This window comes from Erpetoichthys calabaricus, chromosome 7 (assembly GCF_900747795.2).
Source record: "Erpetoichthys calabaricus chromosome 7, fErpCal1.3, whole genome shotgun sequence".
NCBI lineage: Eukaryota > Metazoa > Chordata > Cladistia > Polypteriformes > Polypteridae > Erpetoichthys > Erpetoichthys calabaricus.
The window spans coordinates 81,535,643-81,548,030 of NC_041400.2; the positions used below are offsets into that span (position 1 = coordinate 81,535,643).

Here is a 12,388-nt window from a genome sequence, read left to right on the forward strand (position 1 = left end):
TTTATTATATAAAATAAATGCTGAACTTCTATTTGTTCTGTGTTAGTACCAATGATTACGTATAAATTGTTGCATTTTTTGTTGCACAGGTGCAGCTGAGAAGAGCTCCAAGCATGGTGCAGAGGATCGCACACAAAATATCATCATGGCTATGAAGGACCGTATGAAAATTCGGGAGCGAAATAAGCCTGAAATATTTGATCTCATTAGAGATGTGTTTACCGTTGGAAAGGTGGCACATGCTCAGCAGATGAAGACAGTGAAGCAAAGTGTTTTGGATGGCACCTCCAAGTGGTCTGCCAAGATTACTATCACTGGTTAGTGAAGATGTCTTTTTTTTCTTGTTGTACTTGCTGAAGTTATTTTAAAAGTGTTTTCTTAATTCCTTTATATATAGATATATATTATATATATATATTGTGGCGGGTGGCCGGGTCCCATGCCCAGCCGGGACGCCCCTTTCACATATGTTCCGGGGGAGCAACCATGTGCGTCTCACTACCTCCCCCGGGACGCTTGATGGCAGCCTCCCTGGCTGACGATGGTGCCTCAGTTTCCCGCAGGGTTTCATGGGAGATGGAGTTCTCCACAACCCAGTGGGGATCTGGGATGGCCGCCAGGGGGTGCTGCATGGATCCCGGAACCCACCTGGACACCTCTACAGTCCCGCCCCGAAGTGCAATTAGCAACAGGTGATCAAGCACCTGGAGCACTTCTGGGTGGGCTATAAAAAGGGCCAGCATCCACCACTCCAGAGCCAGAATCAGGAGGAAGAGGACAAGGTTGCCTGAGAGGAGTGGTGGTGCCAGAGGAAGGATTGCTGTGTTGGTATTGAGGTGCTTTGGGACTGTATTGGGCCTGTGGGACACGGGGAAGACGTGCCCCACGGCTGAAGAGAAAAATAAAGTCTTGTTATTTGCACACGTGCCTCAGTGTGAATCTGTGCTGGGTCGGGCGCCTATATAGCACCTTATTTCACAATATATATTGTAAGGAAGGCGCTCTATTGTGCCCGACCCGACACAGATTGGACACGGGAAGCACGTGTAAAAACAAACAATCTTTTATTTTTCTTCAGCTGGAGGGCACGTCTTCCCCATAATCCCTCCAGCCACAACACATTCCCAAGCACAAATAAACACACAAGCACTATCCTCTATCTCTTACTCCACCACTCCTCCTCCTCAGCAAGCTTCATCCTCCTCCTCCCGACTCTGGCCGCTGAGTGGTGGTTGCTGGCTCCCTTTTATCAGGCACCCGGAAGTGCTTCAGGTGGTTGATTGCTGTCATCCGGCTGCACTTCTGTGTAAGACACAACTAGTGCCCAAAAGGGGCCAGCCGCTCCTGTTGCAGCACCCCCTGGCAGTGCGTGCGGAACCCCACAGAGCTGAATAGAACTCCAACTCCCACGAAGCCCTCGGGGAGTCCGAGGCACAGCTGCAACCCAGGGATGCTGCCATCTAGCATCCAGAGGGAGATACTGGGATTCCCACCCCTGTCCCCCTGGCAGATGTGGTGTAGGGGCGTTCCGGCCAGGAATGGGCCCCGGCCATCTGTCACAATATATATGTGTGTGTATATATATATATATATATATATATATATATATATATATATATATAGTGAAAATGAACAGCCTTGACACACAAAAAACTTTTGGGGCAGCCACCCATATACTTCATTTTTGACTGCAAAAGGCAAATATGAAGAAAAGTGGTGTACATAATTGAGTCCAAGACAGAACTGATTAACAGAGAGAAGATGGCAGGTTTTTAAGGTTGGTCAGGGAAAGTGAAGTCATCGGGTCTGAAACTGGAAGTGATGTCATTGGAACTGGAAGTGACTTCATCGGGACCCAGACCTGGAAGTGACATCCTCTGGCAGGAACCGGAAGTGACGTCGTCAAAATCAGGCAGAAGTTCCCATGAGAAGTTCTCATGTCTGGTTCGCAGAGATAAAAGAGGAAGGTTTAGTGCACTCCGCCAACCCCTGGGTCCTTCTGGCTGCCTTCCATTCACATGTGTGTGACAATATATAAAACTTTTTCATTTTCATGCATGAATTTTTTCACCTTTCTCATTCCAATATTAGCTTATGGAGAAAAGAGTTATTTTCTGGAAGTATGAGAGTTAAACACTAATGAATTTTTGAGACCAATTCCATTGCAGGGTGCAATGAATAACATTCCCAACTTAACTTGTACAACTTTAAAAATAAATAAATATAATAAAACAAAAACAACCACCACCAAAACACACATAAAATTTCTAGCTTAGATAACAGAGAGGCAAATTAACGTAATCTACTTGCTTTTGAATTGTACATGGAAACTGGAATATCTGAAAAAAACATGACTTATGGACACAAAAACAGCATGCAAACTTCACAAAGGCCAAGAACAGAACCCACATCTTTTGTTTTGGAAGCTTAGCACTTTTATCAGGTAAAGTATAAATATGACTTATGCATGCATAGAGACTCAGCACAGTAAGCCATATAGGGGCAGACCTTTAGAAAGTGGCATCTGTGTGGCACAAATGCTCAGATTTTTTATGAGGCTTTTAATAATGCAGTTAATTTGCTATAGAGTGAAGCAGAAGACAACACATTAAATATTGTATAAAGGTTTAAAATAACATCTTTTAATCTGTATTTTCCCTATATGCTTTTTGTGGTGAGGTTGATATGTATCAAAAAAGGGAACACATGCACACTCTCATTAGGACAGTTTACAGTCAGCAGTCAAACTAAGAACATAAAAAGAAATAGACGCCCCGAGGGAAAAATATTTTTTTCAGTTTTTGTATTCCTCTAATGTGGAATATAGAGGTAAGATATTATTTGTTCCTTTCTAATCTGCTTTAGTCAATGATAGTGTCTCTTTTTGGAAACTGTTTTTTTCATACAAAATTTTCAGAATTAAAAACATTTTAGTCAAATGTGATCACAAAATATGATGACACAACCCTTTTCTATATAAATATTGAAAGTATAATTATAAAAAATAATATACTGTACATGTAGATTATTAAGTGAATATTGTTTTTACTTATTTTACTGTTTCAGCCTAGCTGCCAAGGTGTCTAGTACCATGATCGCAAATCATATAGTTTTTATTGTATAAGTTTCATGTATTGTTTAAGACCAACATCAGTTTAATTATGCAAATCAATAAATACTGCCTACAACCCCACCCCGAATTTTGCATATTTGAATAGCCTCTCCCATTCAATGTTTTGCTAAAAGACATTGGCAAAAGCATGTCTAAAAAAATGAAGAATTTCAGTAAATGCAAAATGGAGGTCTTGCTCCGTGAAGTGGAGGCAAGGAAAATTTACTATTTGGTGGCTTATGCAGTGGCTCAGCATGGTGGAGGCACTCAAAATGTCAACTTCAGAGATGGTCAGATACCAAAGTTGCTGTGAAAAGGGTCAGGTTCATCACAATGCATGTCTTCGAATAAGGGTAAGCCACGATGGAGTGCTACATTACACAGTAAGCTACATGCTTGCACAATGCAACACACTTTCTGTAGACATTAGAGCAGCACATTAACACTAGAATTACCAGAGCCTACGAAAAAACTCGTATATCCGGCCCACCTTAAATCGCTTCTTAAATCCATTCACACCTCTCCGCCAGCATCCTTTGTCCTCTAAATGTGCTGATAAAAGACAAGCTGCCAGCAGCCGGCTATTCCATCCCCCCACCGACTTAGAACGTGAGCGAAGTTTTCCCAGCTCACACCTTGATTGATTATGTGGGAGTGAAGTGGAGTTTTACAGTGGAAATAAGAGATCATTATTCTAAAGTAATCTGTGTAAACACATTGTTAAAACAGAAACTTTGTCATATTTTAGTAATAAATGTTACAAAATGTAGTAGGCATAAACTATAGAATGTGTAAAGCCCGAGTTCCAAAGATCAAATAAACACTTTCACAAAAGCTTCAAGGACAATATAACAGCCTCTGTGGCGTAGCGCGTTAAGATTTGCCTCTTAGCGCACAACAGCTCTCACGCCTATCAGACCTGAGTTCAATTCCCCGCTAGGGATAAAATGTTGCTTTTTTTTTTTTTTCTTTTTAACCTCAAACGGACATAAAATTTATAAATTGGTATGCACTGTCAGTTAATGAGATCGTTATATTTTCATGTGGGATGCTCCTTTTAAAATATTTTTTTAACAATTGAGACTGCAATTAACAGGAACAACTGTCCTTATAACTGTTATTTTTAAGATCCATAACACACAGACAGACGAGCACTGCGTAATAGGGAGACAGACAGGCAAAGATATATAAATAAACAGGGAAGGCACATGTACTGAAAGAAAAAAAAGATCAACGTGCGTTGTTCCTGTAGCACTGAATGAGCTCACCCGCTCTAACATCACCCCTCCCCCCCATCTGACTCTCTAAGTAACAACAACGCACGTTGATCTTTTTTTTTCTTTCAGTACATGTGCCTTCCCTGTTTATTTATATATATCTGCCTGTCTGTCTCCCTATTACGCAGTGCTCTGTCTGTCTGTGTGTTATGGATCTTAAAAATAACAGTTATAAGGACAGTTGTTCCTGTTAATTGCAGTCTCAATTGTTAAAAAAATATTTTAAAAGGAGCATCCCACATGAAAATATAACGATCTCATTAACTGACAGTGCATACCAGTTTATAAATTTTATGCCCGTTTGAGGTTAAAAAGAAAAAAAAAAAAGCAACATTTTATCCCTAGCAGGGAATCGAACTCAGGTCTCAGAGATGGCAGAGCTGTTGTGCTTTCAGAGGCAAACCTTAACGCGCTATGCCACAGAGGCTGTTGTATTGTCCTTGAAGCTTTTGTGAAAGTGTTTATTTGATCTTTGGAACTCGGGCTTTACACATTCTATAGTTTATGCCTACTACATTTTGTAACATTTATTACTAAAATATGACAAAGTTTCTGTTTTAACAATGTGTTTACACAGATTACTTTAGAATAATGATCTCTTGTTTCCACTGTAAAACTCCACTTCACTCCCACATAATCAATCAAGGCGTGAGCTGGGAAAACTTCGCTCACGTTCTAAGTCGGTGGGGGGATGGAATAGCCGGCTGCTGGCAGCTTGTCTTTTATCAGCACATTTAGAGGACAAAGGATGCTGGCGGAGAGGTGTGAACGGATTTAAGAAGCGATTTAAGGTGGGCCGGATATACGAGTTTTTTCGTAGGCTCTGGTAATTCTAGTGTTAATGGAGTGGAAATGCTTTCTATTTAGATAAGTAAATTAATTCTCCAAACGCACCTTTATAGCATTATGCGTGCAGTCAACACCTCTGCCCATATAGCTGGCATGATTTGACTCAGTGATGACTGAGAAATACCCAATCAGTCATCCAGTTCATATTGAAAAGCTCCTGTGGCTAAAAACCAGAGGGTGAACAGAACTTGCAATGGAACAGGTAGAGCACAAAGTCTGCCTTTGTAAAGCTGGCCCAGTTCAGTACACAGCACCAAGTGGATAGCTCTTGGAAATCTAAATTGACTTAGAAGCCAGTTATCATCATGGGACAAGAAATCAAGTAACATGGGAGAAGAAATCAGTATGATCACTAAATATACCCTCTCTTCTAATTCTTCCATTTGCAATGCCTTCTAACAACACTAAAGCAGCCATGGTAGTTGGAATAGTTTGGCCATACCCTGCTCCATTATATTGTTACAGAATGATTACAATCAAGTGCCTTAAATTTGTAAATGATATGCAATTAATTTTGGTGTATTTTTTAAAGTCCACATCATGGATGCGGATCTAAAGAAGTAAAGGAAACAACACAGAAACAGCAGCTTTGACTCTGGGTGTCACCTGTTTACCCTTATTCTTAAAAATTGATACTAACATCAATTCTTAATTCTTCTTGTATCCCCTTTTCTCTGTATACTGCTTGCAGCACTTTTTGTCCCTCATTATACACCATTGTCTAACAGAATTTTGATCATGTTCACTGAAGCATAATCTGATCTTTTTGATATGTGGTTCAGGACCTAGACTACAGATTGGGTCACAAATGGGTAACTGTGTTGTAAATATAGTTTTTTTTATGTAGCATGTTTTAACATTATCAACAGTCACCTGCAAGTTTCCACCATTTATAAAAGATTTCCTTTGCCAACCTGGACACCTTCTTCTGTCCCACCATTACAGCTCTCCCAATTTCCTGATACAGCCCCATTAATATATCTCCTTTGAATCTTTCACAACTCTTTTACCATTCTTTTAACTACTTTATTTTTCTCCTTATTCTGTATTGACCCATTCAGATTCCATATATTTTTTTGCTTCTTTTTCTTTCTTATTACCTCCTGGCACCTTTTCATTCCACTGCCACTCTTCTCTTTTTGTTCTCCTTACCAAATCTAGCCCTTCTACGCTTGTCTTCTGTTCCTGCAACCAACATTTCCTACATGTATTTCTGTTTCTTTTCTACTGTTCCCACTTGTTCACCCCTCTTCTTCATCTTTTCTAACACTACCCCATAAACATTTTGGCATTTTTTCATGTTGATCTTCCATATTGTTTCTGGCTTTCATTTGACAGCAGTTCTACTCTTTTCCACTTCTCTGTCTCCGGAGTTGTTCTTTGTATTGAAGAGCAACTCACTGACAGGGTATCACCTTGTAGTCTTTTGTCAGACCTGACCGTGCCTTCCTCTATAAAAAATATATTGATTTGCATAATCGCCTGTCCACTCTTATATGTGTAAACTTGACTGTCTCATTTTTCAAACCAAACATTTCCATTTACTGTATACATTGATTGCTGGTGGATTGAATTTCCTGTTCCTCTTCCAGCCCTACCTAAACATGTCTTTCAGCACAAGCCCATGCATATCACAAAAACAATCAACATTTCTTCTACTTCTGCCTGCTTCTGCTAACATTTGTGGATTCCCCTTCCTTTTCTTTTGCTTGACCACCTGTCTGAGGTGCTTAAATAGGCATCACAAACAGTATAGATTCATTTACCTGTGCTCTTAGCGCTATTAGATGATCTCTACCACCGTGTTTCATATTTTTCCCTTAGCATCACTCCTACCTCATTTCTCTTGTGCATCCCACCTGCATAGTGCAATTTACCGTTCATGCTCAATGCTCTGGTTACATTTGCTTCCTTCTAGTTTCCATGAAAAGTCAAGTCACAAAGAATTTTTAGAGATGTAAATATTTATTCATAACAAAACAAAATAGCAAAGGGATCAAAATAAAGGGAAGGAGTTGTCCAAAATTTAATATAGAGCCAACAAGTCCAAAATGAAATCCAGAAGAATAATACAATAAACAGAACAAAAGATAAGAAACCCAACAAAAAACAAAGAAATAGTAATACTCACACAATTCTCCTCTAAAACACATTCAGTGAACTGCAAGGAACTGACTTACACAGACTTTTGTTAAAGGCAGGGGGCGTTCCCAACTCTAGGGGATCCACTCACAAAATTTGAGGAAAACAGCAGAACACATACAGAAACTGATTAATACATAAATGACAAATAATTAACAAAAAGCCAATATAATAATACATTAAACATATTTTCTAAATAACAACAGGACAGGATAAAATTAACAGAAACCATCATAACACATGAATAATATCAAAAGCTGAATGAACAAAACAAAAAAAGAAATTTAAACGTAAACTTGGAGGGGGCCCTGGCTTAAACATAACACTTCTGAATGTTTGTGGCTTCCCAACTTTTAAAGCTGTCATTTACTGTATCTCCAGGGACCAACCACCACAATACCCACCAATTATTTAAATAAATATATCTACACCCAAAATTATGGATATCATACAAAGAACAGTATGTGATAATAATAATTAACATTTAAATAAAATACAAAGAAAATGCTAAGAACTATGGCAATTATATTTACAGTTATAGAAAAACAAATAGACAATCACTCCATTATTTTTCAAACAGTACAAAGTCTTTAAGTTACAGACAATAGTATACAGTACTGTATACAGTACTGTATACAGTAAGTATCCAGGGAAAGAATCAAAAGAGAACTAGATTAGTGCATCTCAGCAAAACATCAGTCCCTGAGGTGCTATATCTTGAGCTTCCCACTCACTAGGCAGGCAAGAGATGCCTCAGAAGTCTCAAACTTATGAAGCTTGTGGAGAAGGAAACCTTTATAGCTGAACAGCCTATGGATTTTTTGTCAGGGTTAAGAAGTATGGTGCTATAAATAAATAAACATTTACAAAAAGAAAGGGTGGAAAAATAACATTGTTTTCATACATGTCAAAATAATGATAGATATGGAGCAGGACAGTGACAGCAGTCTGTCACTGCAGCTGCTCTTCTGTCTGGAGATGACACTGTTTAGTGGATGCAGTGGATTTTCCATAACTGATAGGAGCCTGCTGAGCGCTCGTCGCTTTGCCACAGATGTCAAACTGTCCAGCTCCATGCCAACAACAGAGCCTGCCTTCCTCACCAGTTTGTCCAGGTGTGAGGCGTCTTTCTTCTTAATGCTGCCTCTCCAGCACACCACCGCGTAGAAGGGGGCGCTCGCCACAACCATCTGATAGAACATCTGCAGCATCTTATTGCAGATGTTGAAGGACGCCAGCCTTCTAAGGAAGTATAACCGGCTCTGTCCTTTCTTACACAGAGCATCAGTATTGGCAGTCCAGTCTAATTTATCATCCAGCTGCACTCCCAGGTATTTATAGGTCTGCACCATCTGCACACAGACACCTCTGATGATTACGGGGTCCATGAGGGGTCTGGGCCTCCTAAAATCCACCACCAGCTCCTTGGTTTTGCTGGTATTCAGGTGTAGGTGGTTTGAGTCGCACCATTTAACAAACTCATTGATTAGGTCCCTATACTCCTCCTCCTGCCCACTCCTGATGCAGCCCACGATAGCAGTGTCATTAGCGAACTTTTGCACGTGGCAGGACTCCGAGTTGTATTGGAAGTCCGATGTATATAGGCTGAACAGGACCGGAGAAAGTACAATCTCTTGTGGCGCTCCTGTGTTGCTGACCACAATGTCAGAAGTGCAGTTCCCAAGACGCACATACTGAGGTCTGTCTTTAAGATAGTCCACGATCCATGCCACTACGTATGAATCTACTTCCATCTCTGTCAGCTTGTCCCTAAGGAGCAGAGGTTGGATTGTGTTGAAGGCGCTAGAGAAGTCTAGAAACATAATTCTTACAGCACCACTGCCTCTGTCCAAGTGGGAGAGGGATCGATGTAGCATACAGATGATGGCATCCTCCGCTTCCACCTTCTCCTGATATGCAAACTGCAGAGGGTTGAGGGCGTGTTGAACCTGTGGTCTCAGATGGTGAAACAGCAGCCTCTCCATGGTCTTCATCACATGTGATGTCAGAGCAACAGACCAGAAGTCATTCAGCTCACTAGGACGTGATACCTTTGGGACTGGGGTGATGCAAGATGTTCTCCAAAGCCTCGGGACTCTCCCCTGTTCCAGGCTCAGGTTGAAGATGTGCTGAAGAGGACCCCCCAGCTCCGATGCACAGACCTTCAGCAGTCATGGCGATACTCCATCTGGACCCGCTGCTTTGCTGGCACGAAGTCTCCTCAGCTCTCTGCTCACTTGTGCTGTTGTAATTATGGGTGGGGATGTCTCTCCTATGCTGGTATCAGCAGAAGGATTTGTGGAGGGTGCAGTACTCCGAGGTGAGAGTGAGAGTGGGTTAGGGTGGTCAAACCTGTTAAAGAAGTTGTTCATTTGGTTTGCTCTCTTCATGTCTCTCTCGATGGTGGTACCCCGCTTCGAGCTGCAGCCAGTGAAGATCTTCATCCCATCCCACACTTCCTTCATGCTGTTATTCTGCAACTTCTGCTCCAGCTTTCTCCTGTACTGCTCCTTCGCTGCCCTGAGCTGGACTCGGAGTTCCTTCTGCACGCGCTTGAGCTCATGCTGATCACCGTCTTTGAAATCCCTTTTCTTCTGGTTCAAAAGGCCCTTGACGTCACTTGTAATCCATGGCTTGTTGTTAGCATAGCAGCGTACAGTTCTTACTGGAACTACAATGTCCATACAGAAGTTGATGTAGTCAGTAGTGCAGTCAACAACTTCCTCAATATTCTCACTATGTGATCCCTGCAGGATATCCCAGTCTGTAGTTCCAAAACATTCTCTCAGAGCCTTCTCTGCCTCCGGGGTCCACTTCCTGAATGATCGTGTAGTTGCAGGTAGGACCCTCACTTTTGGTTTGTAGTGAGGCTGAATCAGAACCAGGTTATGATCTACTTTCCCAAGCGCAGGCAGCGGGGTGGCGCTGTATGCGTCTTTAACGTTTGCAATATAATGAATAATATAATATAATATAATATATATATATATATATATATATATATATATATATATATATATATATATATATATATATATTATAATAATATAATAATGAAACATCCATCCATCCATCCATCCATCCATTGTCTGCCGCTTATCCAAGGTCGGGTCACGGGGGCAGCAGCTTGAGCAGAGATGCCCAGACTTCCCTCTCCCCAGCCACTTCTTCTAGCTCTTCCGGGAGAATCCCAAGACGTTCCCAGGCCAGTCGAGAGACATAGTCCCTCCAGCGTGTCCTGGGTCTTCCCCGGGGCCTCCTCCCAGTTAGACGTGCCCGGAACACCTCACCAGGGAGACGTCCAGGAGGCATCCTGATCAGATGCCCGAGCCACCTCATCTGACTCCTCTCGATGCGGAGGAGCAGCGGCTCTACTCTGAGCCCCTCCCGGATGACTCAGCTTCTCACCCTGTCTTTAAGGGAAAGCCCAGACACCCTGCGGAGGAAACTCATTTCAGCCGCTTGTATTCGCGATCTCGTTCTTTCGGTCACTACCCATAGCTCATGACCATAGGTGAGGGTAGGAACATAGATCGACTGGTAAATTGAGAGCTTCGCCTTGCGGCTCAGCTCCTTTTTCACCACGACAGACCGATGCAGCGCCCGCATTACTGCGGATACCGCACTGATCCGCCTGTCGATCTCACGCTCCATTCTTCCCTCACTCGTGAACAAGACCCCAAGATACTTGAACTCCTCCACTTGGGGCAGGATCTTGCTACCAACCCTGAGAGGGCACTCCACCCTTTTCCGGCTGAGGACCATGGTGTCGGATTTGGAGGTGCTGATTCTCATCCCAGCCGCTTCACACTCGGCTGCGAACCGATCCAGAGAGAGCTGAAGATCACGGCCTAATGAAGCAAACAGGACAACATCATCTGCAAAAAGCAGTGACTCAATCCTGAGCCCACCAAACCGGACCCCCTCAACGCCCTGGCTGCGCCTAGAAATTCTGTCCATAAAAGTTATGAACAGAATCGGTGACAAAGGGCAGCCCTGGCGGAGTTCAACTCTCACTGGAAACGGGTTCGACTTACTGCCGGCAATGCGGACCAAGCTCTGGCACCGATCGTACAGGGACTGAGCAGCCCTTATCAGGGGGGCCAGTACCCCATACTCTCGGAGTACCCCCCACAGGATTCCCGGAGGGACACGGTCGAATGCCTTTTCCAAGTCCACAAAACACATGTAGACTGGTTGGGCAAACTCCCATGCACCCTCCAGGACTCTGCAAAGGGTGTAGAGGTGGTCCACTGTTCCGCGACCAGGATGAAAACCACACTGTTCCTTCTGGATCCGAGGCTCGACTATCCGACGGACCCCTGAATAGACTTTTCCAGGGAGGCTGAGGAGTGTGATCCCTCTGTAGTTGGAACACACCCTCCGATCCCCCTTCTTAAAGAGGGGGACCACCACCCCGGTCTGCCAATCCGGAGGCACTGTCCCTGATGTCCATGCGATGTTGCAGAGGCGTGTCAGCCAAGACAGTCCTACAACATCCAGAGCCTTGAGGAACTCCGGGCGTATCTCATCCACCCCCGGGGCCCTGCCACCAAGGAGTTTTTTGACCAACTCGGTGACCTCAGTCCCAGAGATGGGGGAGCCCACCTCTGAGTCCCCAGGCTCTGCTTCGTCATTGGAAGGCATGTTAATGGGATTGAGGAGGTCTTCGAAGTACTCCCCCCCACCGACCCACAACGTCCCGAGTCGAAGTCAGTAGCGCACTATCCCCACCATATATAGCGTTGACACTGCACTGCTTCCCCTTCTTGAGACGGCGGATGGTGGACCAGAATCTCCTCGAAGCCGTCCGAAAGTCGTTCTTCATGGCCTCCCCAAACTCCTCCCACGCCCGAGTTTTTGCCTCAGCAACCACCAAAGCCGCATTCTGCTTGGCCTGCCGGTACCTATCAGCAGCCTCCAGGGTCCCACAGGACAAAAGGGTCCTGTAGGACTCCTTCTTCAGCTTGACGGCATCCTTCACCGCCGGTGTCCACCAACGGGTTCG

General features: G+C 43.4%; 1 protein-coding gene across 1 annotated transcript in view; it reads left to right on the plus strand.

The window, feature by feature from the left end:
* The window catches only part of LOC114654212 (protein unc-13 homolog B-like), an 837,814-nt gene that overhangs the window by 470,511 nt on the left and 354,915 nt on the right, over positions 1-12,388 (plus strand). Inside the window, 1 exon segment of the mRNA XM_051929449.1 lies at positions 90-317. Coding sequence (XP_051785409.1) covers positions 90-317 — 228 coding nt within the window.